Raw genomic sequence first — 14,733 nt, forward strand, 5'->3', positions numbered from 1 at the left:
GCAGCTAACAACTTTTGAGTGCCTTGAGCGGGCGTCTGTAACGCAGTTTAATTCCTGCGCACGTTTTAGGATCGTCTGCACAAAACGGCAGTGCTTTGCGGAGGGAATTCTCAGGAGGTAGCTATGGAGCAAAGCGTCAGCCTATGGCATCGCCTTCAGATGGTTCCTTATCCTCTGGTGGCCTGGACCAAGGCAGCGATGCACCAACAAGGGACTATGAGCGAGAGGTGAGTGGCAGGAGAAAGGGGGGAAAATGTAAGTCTGTTGATAAAGATGAGGAAGTTAAATTCTGTCACACATTTGGCTACAAGTTTGGGAGATGTTGACAATTAAGACTTGGATTTCCTGTATTTCAAGCTATCCTGACAAAAGACTTTATTCAACTATCTCAACTCTGGTTCTGGTATTTAACATGCAGAAAATGTTCTCTGTGTTCCTTACCTGGAGCTACGTGGGTGGTGAGGCTCCCAAAAATACTGGCCCCATAGAGTAACAGCTTGATAGTGACCTGTGCACAGCATGAAGTGGTGATCTTCCTTCTGCTTTTTATTTGCAAAGATTCTCAGGCTATCTTAGCAACCATTTCACAGGAGAGACATTTTGTACTCAGAGTGCCTCTAGTTAACAAGGTAATTCAAGAATTATAATATAATAATTTCATGTAGAGCAGAACCTGGATTTATTAATTTGTATCCTGTGCAGAACAAAACTATAATTATGATAGGACTATAATCCTGCCCAGTGCTACTCAGTCCCTCCAACAAAGAATATTTTGCATGGGAGGGTTCAATCTGAACTTTGCCAGCAAAACTTCCCCAGCCTGTTTTCTTACCAAGAAGTGAAAAAAATTAAGAGATCACACAAGTACTGAATATATCCTTCCAGTTGAAGCTGGAAGGCAACTGTCAACCCAGTCTCAAGCTCAGACATAGTTGCATTCTGCTGTGCTCTGGAAAATCCAACTAAAGTAACTTGATAGGATGCTTTGAATTAATATCCTGAGAGTGACACAGAAGAGGTAGCTGTGGTGAAGCTCATACCAAAAAATCTCTCAGTTTAGTGCAAGAGTGTATCAGATCATAAGCTGTGAAAAGGCCAGAGGTGTTGTAGCTTCATGAACAACCTGACATTGCACACCCTGCTGACCAGGAGGCCCTCGGCAACATGCAGACTGCAAGAATCCCACGGGTGCTGTGTCCTTATGTCAGCATCAGCTATGCCTGCTGAAAGCAGAGTGATCTGACCACTTACTCTTAGGTCTCCTCAGACCAGGAAATTCTGAGCAAAATAATTCCTCGGTATTTTTAGACACAAGCAAAATACATGGAGGCCCTTGAATCCAGTCACCTGTTGCTCAGACACCCTCAGTGGCTCTCAAATTTACCTGGCCTTTTACTTACTGGTGTTCATCTGTGTCTTTTGGGCTGCAGGACTCTGACTCTCCAAGACACTCTACTGCATCGAACAGCTCCAACCTCAGCAGCCCTCCCAGTCCGGTTTCTCCTCACAAGACCAAGAGCCTCTCCCTGGAGAGCTCTGACCACGTGAGTTGGGACTCATGAACTGCTTCAGCATTCAGATTTGACATCACAGCAGCTTGCTGTCCCCATGGCTGTCCCCTTCACTTGCTCCAGTTCTCACCTTCATCATCCTAACCCGCCCCATTCCCTGTCTGAAAGCGATATGGGAGTGGGGTACAGAGGAAGGTAAAAGCTGGTTGTCTTCAGCACCGTTCGGCATTGCCTCACTTTCCCTTCCCCAGAACTGACAGCAGCGAACGAGCAAAGCTTAGGGTGTTGGTAAATATCAGATGCTGTGGATTTGTATTAGTATTGGTTTCATTTTTGTGGTTACAGCTGCTTTATTTTTAAAGACATATTTATCCCACCCCTCTTCCACTTCACAAAAAGTAGCTTAAGTAGACCAGACCAGTATCAACAAGAGAAAATTCAGAGGGATTTTGTTTCCATACAATAGCTCATTGTACTGTACAAAAGTAGCACAGAGACCCCTTCCCCTGCATGGGGAATGATCAGTATGTCAGAGGCACATAAAAGCTTTCAGCCACCACGTTTGAATGTCAATCTGATTGTCGCCAGCAAATCCTTATTGATTAAAATGATGCATATTTTACTACAGTACAGAGTTTAAATAAATACGCAGATGTTAGAGTAAAATACGTATGTATATATTCAAAGAAAAAAAAAAAGCATTGTGTATGCAGCAGAAGATGGATGCTTATTTAAGAGAGCCTTTAATTTAAGATTTGTGTTGTCCCTGTTTTCATGCTCGGTAATATACAGACTTGGAGGCCTGGCCTAAAACCTTTCGTAGGACAAATATTCCTTGTGCGTAGCGCTCGCTGCACTGCCGGGAGAGGTCCCTGCAGTGCTTTTGCAACATTTCTTTACTTCTGGCAGCAGCATAACTGAAGCTATAATTCCTACTTTCCTGTTCATCCCCATCCTTTGCAAAAATGACAACGATGGGAAAGCAACCCCTTGCCCCAAAATCCGAGGGCACCGGTGGGCCCGGCGGCTGCGCTGGTTTCTCGTGCGCCGGCGGTGCGGCTGAGGAGCCTCGCGGCGTGCCACAGTGGAGGTCCTTCAGGCAGCAAGGGAGCTCAGTGCAGCAGCGTTCAGCAGGAAAACTGTTTCCCTGCGTCAGTCTTTGACCAGGCTGAGCAGTCTTCCGCATCTCCTTGACCATCCCTCACCAGAGAACTGTTACCGTCGTTACCAAATACGAGTTGCTAATACACATCAGCCAAATGAGTGCCCTTAGCCAGCAGCTCGCTGTGGCTGGCTCTGCCGTCACTGTAGCAATGAAGAACCTTGAAGACTGACCTCACACTGTTCACACTGTGGTAGTCGAAGATGCCTCATCACCCACAACTGCCATGCTGGCAAGGTTGGTTTTCCTCTCTCTCCCCGACCCGTGCTTGTGGGTTTGTGCAATTTGCAGTTGTTTCTATGCGCTCACCTGCTGTTTGGTTCCAGTAGCAGGTAGGGTTGGAGGGCAGAAAGTATTGTGGTGAAAGACAGAGCCCGCTGAAGTATCAAAAGTAATTAAAAAGCTGAAGCTGGTCATGCAGTGAACAGAATAAAGCGAGAGACTGATGTACAAATGGATGGTAAGAGGAAGATGTCTCTTCTCTTTAGTTAGCAAGGCAGATGTGCTTTTCCTTTGGGAGTGCGTTCAAATGAGCCTCTCTTCTCAGTAGTGTTGTCGGTGGCTTTATACTATGACCATACTGAAACACATAAGGGCTTTTTGTATTTAGAATACTGGTTTTTGTGGGTTTTGGAAGCTTGTTATGGCTCTTACTAAACCATTCCATGTTCTTGCAGTACTCAGCAGTATATAGTGTTTCACCCACACAGAGGTGTTAGGAGTTTTCCAGTTTCTGTCTTCCCTACTGGAAGTTATAGCTCATGTACAGTGATTTCCAGGTGTGATCTAAATGTGAAATAGGGAGTGAGGCACACAGATCATTTAATCATGCTGGGTCTCCTAGGTAAGATTTTCACTCTGAATCAAGAGGCTTGTCCAAGTTTAAGCTCATTCAATGCTATTTTTGGGACAAGAATTCAAGAATTTTATATAAGAAACCATCATATCAAAAGCCTGTCTCTCTCCTGTTTGGGTTTTTCAGGGTAGCAAGCTGGTTGTGTTGTCTTCACTTCAAAGCTACTACTTTTGCAAGCCTGGCATTTAATGATAAAAGCTTTTGCAAAAGGCTAAGCACTTGAAATTAATTCCTACCAGAATAGTTGTCAGTGTTTCTGAGGGACAGATAGGCAGGGTGTTATTGGCATTATTAAAATTCCACATCAGCTTCTTTTTAAAGGCTGCATATTGCTTCAAGTATAGCCACTGCTTTTTCCCCACAATTCCCTCCTGTTGGTGTAACACGTCCACACACTTTTCAAAGCCTTTGCAGACTAGTTTTGTATTTACTGTGTGTTGTATTTAAACATTAATCTTGTTTTGATGTTGAGAGAGGGCATTTAAAGAGCGGTCATTTAAGCTGGAGCAGCCTATGTGACAGTCCCCTGAGAGTGGGTCACAGGATCGTATTGGTAGTTTTTTTGCAGTGGGGCTAATGCTCTGTCTGAAAACAGAACCCAGAGAGTCACGACACAGCAAACAATTAAATCAAGTAAACCCCCATGTTTACTCTGTTACGGTGCCTACAAGCTATTGATATCAGAACCTGGCATTTTCAGGCAGTGTAGGTCAGCTGTGTTACACAACTGAGCTCCAGAGGATGAGAGCACCACAGGCCTACACTGTTTGTACACCACAATTTCTAAGCCTTGGCAAGTCTCCTTTAGGATTATTGTATTTAATCATTAGTTTGGTACTGTGCATTTTTATACGCGTATGTTCAAAAGAGAAGCAGCAACTGTTCTCTCAGTTGAAAAGCAAATGACCACATCACTTATTTGAAAAGAAAAATTGTCGTAGGACTTGAATAGTTTGGGATATTTGGGGACCATTTGATTATACACGTAATTTTAAACCACACTCATCTTTTTTTGTTGGTATGAACACTGAAAAAAACGCATACTATAGCTGAGCTTTTTAAATACTCATTGGGCTAGGGAAAGTAACTTGGTCATTTGAACTGTAAGACTCTTGACTGGTATCTCTCAGACAGTTGTCTCTTAGGGTTTGATGTTTGCTGCTGCGCACTGTAGCATCGCTTCAACGCCACAGTGAGAGAGAGGGCTGCGTTTTCTTCAGGGAGCTTCCAATCTCCCACTGTGTTTCTGACCGTAGCATCTGTTCTCTGTACACAGTCTGTATCTAGCTGATTTTTTCCTTTTGGCTGAGACTGAAGGTGTTTGCATTTTTGACGCTGCTTAATCATATGGCTTGTTGGGTTTTTGCATTTTTTTTTTCTTCTCTTTCAATGGCAACAAAGGATCTGAACAGATTCAGGCAGCTACTAAGGATTCCAGGTTATAGAATGAATAAGGTTTGGTAAGTAGTTTTCCCCTGCACGTGTGCGCACACGGGTATGTGGCTTCCTTCCACATTTCATAACCCCAAAGCAGGGTTATAGCACTCTCTTCTCTGATGCCTTTGACCTGTAGAAGACAGCTGGTGGTTTCAAAAAAAACACAACATTCCTGAGGCTGTGGTGAAGTAGTTGCTTTTTTCCCCTCAGTTAGTTGCTGTGGCTTGCTATGAATGTACATTTTGCCCATTCTAATGAGTGAGTTTCAAAACTGAGTCAGGAATGTTACCTTTTTTATTCTCCTAAAATTACAAGCCAGGTGTGTTATTCTCAGGTATATGGCAGAGGGAAGTTAAGGGTCTTGTCATAAGAAAAAAAGGGTCCACAAAGCATAGAGTATTTATAGAAATGTAGTTAAACTGCGCCTAAGTGGTTCACACAGTATCAGCCTTTCAAAGCAACACAGTTGAAATATTAACACAGAAAGAGATTCTGGCACCGTATTGTTTTGCATGGCCAGACCCTGAATGACAGGACAAACATGCTCTTGGGTGGAAGAAGGGTGTATTTTCCATTTTATGCAAGCTGTTTAGTTTTAAATGACTTCATTAAGGGTAAAATTTCTTGCAGTGGAAGTACCCACACCTCCTGAGCCTTAGTCTGAGAATCGAAGTGGCACATAGTAGCTTCTGCTGTGTTGGGTTTTTTTGATACTGGGAGTCAGTTCCATGGAGTAAATGGGACAACCTTCTGCACTAACACAAACTGCACCCTTGCGTGGGCTGTGTGTTCACACTGTATTTGATGCACCCCCCCCCAGAAACCGCTCTGCTGCAGGCTTCCCAGCCTAAATTCCAACTCCACTTTGTCTTTCATTCCAGCTGCAGCTCAGTACAACCTCTTTTCATTCCACATTTAAGAAAGTCTCATCCACAGGGAAGAAATCCACAAACCAACCAGTGTTGGTATTTCAGAGCAATTATACCTGCCTTTTTATGTATGACAGTTTCATATCATTTATTTTTAAAATACGTTTTTTAGGTTTTTTCATTGTAATATTATTGTACAGTTTTGCATGGCATAGATGTAATCACTTTTTTTTTTTGTTTTAGAGTATAAAAGCTGACAAGTGTGCGTGTGGGGGAAAGATTCTGCTTTTTGCCTCTTCTCACTTTTATGTTTAATGCCCTCAGTGTTGTAGGGGACATTGTAAGAGATTCTCTGCTACAGAACAATGATGTAGATTCTTTTGCACAGAAATATTTAAGGTGGAAAAGTCAACAATGTAAAAATGACTTACCACCAATATTTTATGTTGGTAACACACTTAATATTAACCTACTTTGATGTACTGCAATAAAACAGGGAACTGTTAGAAATGCAGATGTTTTGTCTTTTTTTCTACCTCCCCATGTTAAGCTTCGAGGAAGAACTGGAAGGGGGAATAATGGCATTCTTGAAGATAAAACCAGCATGTTGTAACGTATCTGCACAAGTGCAGAGCAGGAAGAAGAGGAATATAGGAGAAAAATCAACATCGCTCTAAGAGCTCTGAGAAAAAAAATACCAGAACCTTTTTGAAAATTTGAAGTCAAGCTACCTTACACTTTAGTATATTGGACTTCATCAACTAGAGTTTTCTTAACCTTTTTTTAGGTCATCTGTCCTGTGTCAGTATTTGTAGTCATTGTTTCTGATGTTCCTCCTTCATGTAGTTACGCATCAAAGGTTTCGGCTGAGGTTATTGCTGAGCCACCATCAAATTGATGTAAGTGCCTTTTGAAATGCCTGTGAGGTTTTGCATGTGCTCCAACCCTTTCACATCTTCCAGCAGCTCCTCACAGGCCAGTCTGGGAGTTTCTGTGCACCAGGGTTTGTTAGTGGAGGCCTGGCTTTGAGTACCTGCTTCAGACGGCCACCTGCAGCAGGAGTGCAGGACTCTGGTAACAGGAGACACAGGATCCATAACAGCAACGACCACCAGCAATCCCCCCTAGGAGCACTTCTTACATGGCCACAGAAATGTCTGACCCTGTCCCTCTCCTTCAGTCAAAATTATTACTTTCTCAGCCCCCTGTTTAGCTTATGTGGAGCTCATCCCAGCTGTTTCCTGTGCTCAGACTTGTATATTTTTTATTTCACCAAGTTCCTGCTGCACCACCACAGCTGTGAAGGTCTTGGGAAATGGGCCTTCTATTGTCAAGGGATTTGGACATTAGAAAAGCAGCTTTCTGTTCAGCTCCTCAGCATTAGTTTTCTGTCTTGATGCAGCAAGCAGGTTACCTAAAGAAAGAAGATATGAATATCACTGCTGATGTTCATGATGATTTAAGGCTGAATCTTGATTCTTTAGAATGGAAAATCCCCATCCTCAGAGCAGCAGATTCAGGCTCCAGCTTGCCTCAGGGAACACTGAGCCATTTTCTGCAAGAGGATTTTTCTGAGACTTAGAAGCTTGCTGCAGCAGTGTTCATATCCTCAACCTACATGTGTAGCTCAAGCACATGCACCACCTGGCACAAAGCAAGGAACAGTGCTGAAGGGTTCTCATTCATCAAAAATGTCATGACTTCTGTGACTTGAAGCCAGAGCCGTGTTTCTTGCCCACTTTTTCTCCGCAGCTGTTACTTTTACTGACATGCAGTTCTTTGTGTCACTCATCTCTCTGGACAAAACTGTAGAAATTATTAAAGCTTTTAGAACATACACAAAAGGCCAGAAGAAATTAAGGACCAAGTGCTGTAATCAGCTCTCCTAATAAAGGAACATCTTACCTTGTGCAAGTTGCTATCATCCTTTAGGTAAAGGCAAAACAACTCCTCACTGTTCAGCTTGATGTTACTCTTTAATAATACACTCCCTTTCAAAGGAAGGGAAATGTTTGCCAAGCTGAACACCGCTGCCCCAGCAGCATTATACAAAGAATCTGTGATCACATGAACACGCACATACCCATCTCACCTAGTTGTGCTCTTTTGAGTTGCTTTGCAGGTTCTCTGAACATACTGGGTCTGAATCTTCAGTTTCAGAAATTTTGCTCTGAACCTCACATAATCCAATTCCCTTGTCAGCTTTTTATACTTCACTTTTTAACAAACATCATACACATTTAACATCTCAAACAATTCTTGTTTTTACACTTGCAAGGTCTAAATCCAAAGGAGAAAAAACAGTGTCTATCAGAACCCAAAACAAGGAACCTTACTCTGAGTGTACAAAACAGCTTAATGCAAAAGAAAATTTTTCACTGAACAGCAGAGTTCACTCTTCTCAAATGAATAACCAGATAGCTACTTTCAGTTTAACTAAACAGTACTGGATACTTCTCAACCAAGTCTTAAAGGAAGCAGCTTATATGTTTATGATCTTGGAAGAAAGGTAATAAAATAATCCTTTGTCCTATTTCACAAAGGTCCCTCCTGAGAGAGACCATTTATTCACTTACCTGTTCACCTCTGGAAGTGTCAGCAATCAAGTGTTTCTTATGTACTGTGGTTTAAGATCATAAAACCTCCGTATGGGCTGTGTTAACTGAGTAGAACCAACTGAGCCTGCTTGCTGAATATCTGGGCACCTGCCCAATATGGACATCTGCCTTATGAGCACCATGGAAGCATCAACTCCAACAGCCCCTCCTTCTTCACAAGTGGAGGAAAGGCAAAAAGACCTGTGTCCAGAGTCATTAAAACCAAGGAAGACAAGAAAAAAAAACAGGGATGTTCATGGCCAGACAGCTGTTCAGGCTGATGTCCCTCTGGCTCCTGGTGAAACTGTCACCATCACTTTTAGCACTAGTGACAGAGCTGCAATGGAACGCTGCAAGAAGAAACAGGCCACAAAGAGCTGGCTTTGAAGGGTGGTAGCAATTCTTTGAGCAAACAACTGCAACAAGAAGAGACTTGGAAACTGCTGCTCCTGCTCAACTCCTGTTTATCCCAGGACATAGTTCACTTGGCTATTCATTACTGCACCAGAAGATGAAAAAAACGCAGGCAGAAGGCCCACCGCACAAGCACTTTTTTATTGAAATCAGGAAGTCGTACAGGTACAGGCTCGTACAAAAAAAAATATCTAAGAAAGTAAATTTCCTACCTTGACTCCAATAGTTTAAAACTGTGCATCTGGTTTTAAATGTGTGACATTTCAGCGAAAGCTGGAAATGCTCATGAGAGACGCTAACGTTTGTCTGCCTTGCCGTAAGTTCTGCATTACAAGAAAAGAGAGAGAAGACAGACAGACTAAGTTCTTGGTTTGGAGTCCAGCTAGCAATTGGTGTCAGAGCTGTAGCTTCTCTGACTCGCCCTCAGGGAAGCTGATACCTACCAGACAGTGAAGAATCCCACTACTTGTGCTCACATATAGCTCTGTTGATTACATATTTGACTCCCAGAACCCAGATGGGTTGGGTGAGTGTACATGTGTGTTTAAAACAGATTGGCACTCAAGTCGCAGATTGCTTTAAAATATATCCTATGTTTAGCTTGCAAGCCAAAAAGAGGCAGAAAGCATAATACTTCACCCTATGTACACACACGCTCCCCTTGCGTTAAACAGTGTCAGTAAAATCCAGGAGGGTTCTTCGACTGCCACCACTTGACTTACAAAAATGGGGGGGAAGGTGCTAAATGTGTCTGTGTAGGGAACACCTTAGTATTTTCTTCTAAAATTCACAGTATGAAAACTACTTGAATTCCACCTTAGCACAACGAGGACAGGTTTTTAAAAAACAATTTCTGAAGAATAACAAACAGGTTTTAATATTAAATTCTGAGCTTCTCCTCCTTCCCCTACTTGATATAAAACCCAGTTGATACGCAGCCACCATCACAATGTGAAAAATGCATTCAAGGTAGTTGGCTGGAGCCTTGAACAGTACAGAAGCAGTCAAGAAGATAGTTTCCTGCAAGCTGCAGACTGTACCGGCAGTCAGTGTGGGATAAACGCAGCATGAAAGAACAGCCTTGTCCTTGTGAAATGCACACTTGGCTTCCAGGGCACAGGCTGCTGCATCTCAAGAGGATGGAGAGCTGGGGTGGAACGCATGGGAGGCTACAACGCTCTCTGCAAAGCTCAGATGAACTGCGCCCTCAGAACAAGAGGTGTTAGTTCATTCTTACTAATCCTCTGGCTTCTTGCCCCTACTGCTCCAATATTTGCTATATGCCTCTTGGAACATGTTTTTGCAGGGAATTTTGGCCTTCAGTTTGGTGCAGATAAGGAAGGAACCCCCCATCTTCCGATGAAGAGAATAGGTCTCCTCGGGTGGAGGGACAAGCCGATGCTTCAGCATGACTGGGATTAAACCATGGATCTTTTCAGTGGTGCTTTGGCTGCCGAAATCAAAAGGTTCCTCAGACGCAAAAGCCTCTCCCAGGATGAGGACAGCATTTAAGTGGGCATCTTCCATTTCCTGCCCAAAAGGAAAGAGGCATAAATAACATCACTGGCCATTTTAACCACCAGGGAGGAAAAGGAGAAATACTAATGCTAACAGCAGCAGCTCAGGAGAAATACCCAACCATACCCACAAAGGTAACCTCCAGCCCCCAACAGACTGATGAACATCTGGTCAGTACAGTTTCAAGAAACTCAACCTTCCAGAAGACCATCCACCCAGTCACAACATTTCAGCAGTCATGACCACCTGCTGGGTCTTGCTGGAAGAGAAGGAGGGACAGTGGTTTTGGGGGTAGCTGTATCATCAGTACTGCTCCTGCTCCCAAAAGGGAGAGAACAGAACAAAAGTCAAACTATTTGCCCTCATCCTTTGTCAACAGGGCTTTCAGACCAACATTGGCTTTTACCACATCAAGAAATCTGGGCAAGTCCACAGACCCACAACATACTTATCACTAGCCACTGCAAAAGCAGATCCTCTGCTCCATACCTTGACTTCATAGCCAGTAAGGAACCCCATTTCAATGGACTTCTTCAGTACTCTCTCTCTGTCCATGTCAGCAGCTGCCTTGATTACCTAAACGGGAAGAACACTTTCAGGAGAGCGAGGGGATGACTGAAAAAGGTGTTGAGCACAAGACTACTACGTGGGCTACCGTGTGCACGTGCTGCCTGCTTGCTTCATTCCTTCTGCCCACAGCTTCAGGGCTCTGCACATTGGCCAGTTTAAGAGCCACTGGCAAAAACATACAGCTGCTGGCTCTCCAAAGCTCTTCCCAGTATGGCTACATATAGCCCAGACAATTTAAGGAACATAAAAAAAGTTACACTAATCAATCAGCTCCCTCCCCCAGCAAAACAGTGGAGCCAACTGTGAGAAGCTTGAGGTGATGTCTCCTGGCCCCTGCACTTTGATTATCAAGTGCAGAACACAGTGATCACAAAGGCAGCATATATGACTTCACATTAATTCATAAGCCTGTAAACCAAGCTAGAAATCACAGGAAGAGACAGTGAACAGGACAAGCAATTCCTGTGTACCCTCACTGAAAAAACAACCAAACAACAAACAACACTGAGTTACAAGCACTCTGATATGCTCTGCTGCCTGAGTCTCCCAGTAAGCAACAGGACAGCTCTCCACATTTGTCATGCAATTTAAACATCTGAACTCAGATGGCCAGCAGCTTGCAGCAGACATGCAGAAAGCTGTGGTAAGGATGAAACAGGAACAGAGATCTCTCTTCCCTCCTGCCCTGCTTCACTACGCACACAGAGTGGGTTCAAGCACAACGTGATACAGCTATGAGATGATAAGCAGAATTTTGCAAATATTTTAAGACTTCCCCCAGTGCAGCACTCTAGGGCACAATGCAAATCCTCACCTCAATGTAGACATCTGTGAACTTCTCATCAAACCCTCGTGTTGCTCCAAAGTCCAGCAGGGCCACCTGGAAATGAACAAACCCATCTGTACATCAGCATCAACCACTTGAGTAGAGCCTGACCCTAAGACGGCTCCTGATGTCTTCATTCCTCTCAGTTGGCTGGAGAGCCTTTCCACTGCAGCTCCACTCCCCCCAACTCCTTTATTTCCTGACAGCAGCACAAACATTTGCACGAGTTCATGGCAGAGGAGCTGTGGCCTGTGCTCACATTGTCACACCTGCTCAGCTGGTAACGCTGCTCAGGCTTTTCACCTGGGGACAGAGCAGTTCCAAACCTTTTCCCAACACTTTCCAACATAGACCTCAGGGATGAACAAGCAATTACATCTGACCTGCAGGGCACAAGCAAGCAGCCAAACCAACAAAGAGCACATTTGCAATTGCTTCCCCAGGCACCCTTATCTACAGCACAGCACAAGACAAGAGTATTCAGCAAGAGTCCTTGGCTCAGGTGTGCCCTGGTAGAGCACTGCCAGCTGCAAAACAGACCCTGAGGCGACAGCAGTAGCTGTACCTGGATCTAAGGCCAAACACAGGCAGCCAGCCAGACTTACAGAAGCCCTGCTCTCTACCAAGACCAAGTGAAGACAAGTGGCAAAGGGACAGGCTTCACTGTCCTATCTCAAGTCTCAAGGACAAATCTGAGAGAATCTCATTAAGGGCTCATTAAATTCTGGGAGCTGGGGAATAATCAAAAGCTGGTGAAAACTGGCTCTTGTACAGGCAGAATAGCAGCTCTTAGGCTTACCTTGTGCAACTCTGGGTCATAGAAGAAGTTTGACCAGTTTGGGTCAGTCTGCATGTACCTGAACTCAAACAGCTCCCGCAGACACAGGACCAGGATGTTGTGACAGATCTTGAAAAGCAAGGAGAGAAAGCAGCAAGTCAGGAGGGCAGGAAGCCCTACTCATATACATCATTTACAGCAGGCATTAGCAAACAGGGAACACATCGCCACGCTGGCAGGAACTACCTGCTCCATCCTGCAAAACTCCTGCAGAGATGAGAGCGCTTCTCAGCAACTCCCAGCCCACACCTGCCATGGGACATCCTTAGCAGACAGCACAGATGCCATGCAAGTTGGACATCAGCCTGAGCTGTAGTTCATATCAGCCCCGGGATGTGCCTCCAGAGAGGAGGCTGCCGTGTATGTGGCAGCTGAGAACAGCAGGTTCCAGGGGTCAACCCACCGCATGTGTTATCTGTGTCCCAGTCCTGCCTTTCACCTTCCCAGCTTTGACTACCCATTTGGTTGTTGCTTTGAGAGCAAAGGAACATCCTCACAGTGCCAGGAGGGATCCAAAAGCAGAGGTGGGGGAGGCCAGCAGAGAATTACAGCCTATCCTGGTGGGAAGTCCTGCAGAAGCCTGGCCAGAATGAAGCCAAGGCAGCTCAGGAGAAATGAGATGCAGTTCCAGGGCATTTTAAGTTGAAAGATTAAAGCAGCTAAAGAGGAGAGTCTCTTCCTGTAAAGCTGCTCAACAACCTACAGAACTAGGTCCAAACCATTATTGAAAGGGGGCTTCACTAGATACAAACACCCACTGTGTACTCCTCAGCCAAGTCTTCTGCTGGACTCAGCACTGACCCAGCTTGAAGGAGGAGCAGCAGAGCAACACCAGGGGACTGCCAGGCATGGGGAAGGAAGAGCAGCAGTCCCAGAAGAACCCCCTGCTGAATTACATACTACAGCAGAGCTTTTTTGTGAGGATATTCAAGCTGGAGCCTGTTCAGCAGAAGAAACACCAGCCTCATTCTGCCTCTCTTCAGTTTCTGCAAAGCTGAGTGAAACATCTAAGAGGGAGGGAAGAGAGCACCAAATGCAAGCCAGGCCCCAGACCCTACTAGAGGACACTGCCATTTGGGGCAGAAGGCTGTGCGTCAGATAGGCCAGTCACTAATAGGAAAGACAGGCTGCTCTCCTGCAGCAACACCCCACCTCACAGCCTTTTAAAAGCAGCCCTGGTGATACAGCAGCTCATCAGCAGGGACAAGTCCTACAAACTGACAGCTCAGAGGTCACAGGCAGCCAGCTCTGCCATAGCTTTGTGTCCAGTGTGACACCAAGATCTGTTTATCTAGAGGAACGTAACTCTGCCCTCTTCTGCAGTGACCAGCTGACAGCTCACACCAAGACAAAAACAACAACAACAAAAAAATCCAAATACCAGGACAGTTATTTCTGCTGCTAGAACAGCTGCTTGTCCCACCACAGCACTCCAATCCCTTGCTATATTCAGCATCAACGCCCACCCATCGCCACATCCCCCCTCCTTTTTACCAAGAGGTACTTTTCCAGCAGCCCTGCGCAGCACAGGTCAGTCCCACAGGAGACAAATCCCACATCCTTGCACAACGGCAGATGATTCTGCACTCCTGCCCAAAGGAGCAGTTGCAGAACAAGACCCCTTTTCCCTAGCTGACAATCCCTCCCAATCTCAAGGTCATCTGAGAGAGAAACAGGGCATATAGGAAATACGCAGCAAGGCTACCTGCCCTTCAGCCACCCTTGCCATTCACCCCTCCAACCCCTCCCTGCTGAATGCTGGCACCTGCACGTCCTAGACCAGCCTGAGGAGACTCCAACGTCACTGCCAAATTCCCTACACAAAAATCTTCCGACAAGCTCCAGACAGTCTCCAGCTCCAGCCCTGCTTTGCACTGTTTGGGTATGGCATTCCACAAAGCGCTCCCTGGCCCAGCAGTGCCCAGGCAGGCCGAGCAGGATGCTCTGGTGAGGGAAGAAGACAGAACACCCCACAGTACCTCATTTCGAATCTCCTGGCTCAGCCCTACACCTTGATCCAAGGGGAAGCCAGACACCAGCTCTGTGGTCAGGACGTGCTTGCTGCACAGCTCATCCACTACTCTCGGGATGTAAAAGAAAGGATGGTCTTTCAGCAGCTCCCTGGGGGATACAGA

The 14,733-nt window shown here is 45.2% G+C and overlaps 2 protein-coding genes across 7 annotated transcripts in view; one reads left to right on the plus strand and one right to left on the minus strand.

Moving 5' to 3' along the window:
* CDC42BPA (CDC42 binding protein kinase alpha) overlaps positions 1–6,345 on the plus strand; it is a 194,235-nt gene extending 187,890 nt beyond the window's left edge. For all 5 annotated transcript variants that reach the window (XM_065834823.2, XM_065834821.2, XM_065834822.2 and 2 more), the window contains 2 exons: positions 70–227; positions 1,431–6,345. In XM_065834823.2, the coding sequence (XP_065690895.1) occupies positions 70–227; positions 1,431–1,562 (290 nt within the window). In that variant the 3' untranslated portion in view covers positions 1,563–6,345. The remainder of the gene's footprint in view (positions 1–69; positions 228–1,430) is intronic.
* Positions 6,346–8,965: 2,620 nt separating this feature from the next.
* The window catches only part of COQ8A (coenzyme Q8A), a 47,626-nt gene continuing 41,858 nt past the window's right edge, over positions 8,966–14,733 (minus strand). For both annotated transcript variants that reach the window (XM_065834851.2, XM_071805940.1), the window contains exons 11-15: positions 14,578–14,719; positions 12,560–12,667; positions 11,749–11,814; positions 10,854–10,940; positions 8,966–10,376 (exon numbers count right to left, since the gene is read on the minus strand). In XM_065834851.2, the coding sequence (XP_065690923.1) occupies positions 10,083–10,376; positions 10,854–10,940; positions 11,749–11,814; positions 12,560–12,667; positions 14,578–14,719 (697 nt within the window). In that variant the 3' untranslated portion in view covers positions 8,966–10,082. The remainder of the gene's footprint in view (positions 10,377–10,853; positions 10,941–11,748; positions 11,815–12,559; positions 12,668–14,577; positions 14,720–14,733) is intronic.

The sequence above is a fragment of the Patagioenas fasciata genome, chromosome 3 (assembly GCF_037038585.1).
Source record: "Patagioenas fasciata isolate bPatFas1 chromosome 3, bPatFas1.hap1, whole genome shotgun sequence".
Taxonomy (NCBI): Eukaryota; Metazoa; Chordata; class Aves; order Columbiformes; family Columbidae; genus Patagioenas; species Patagioenas fasciata.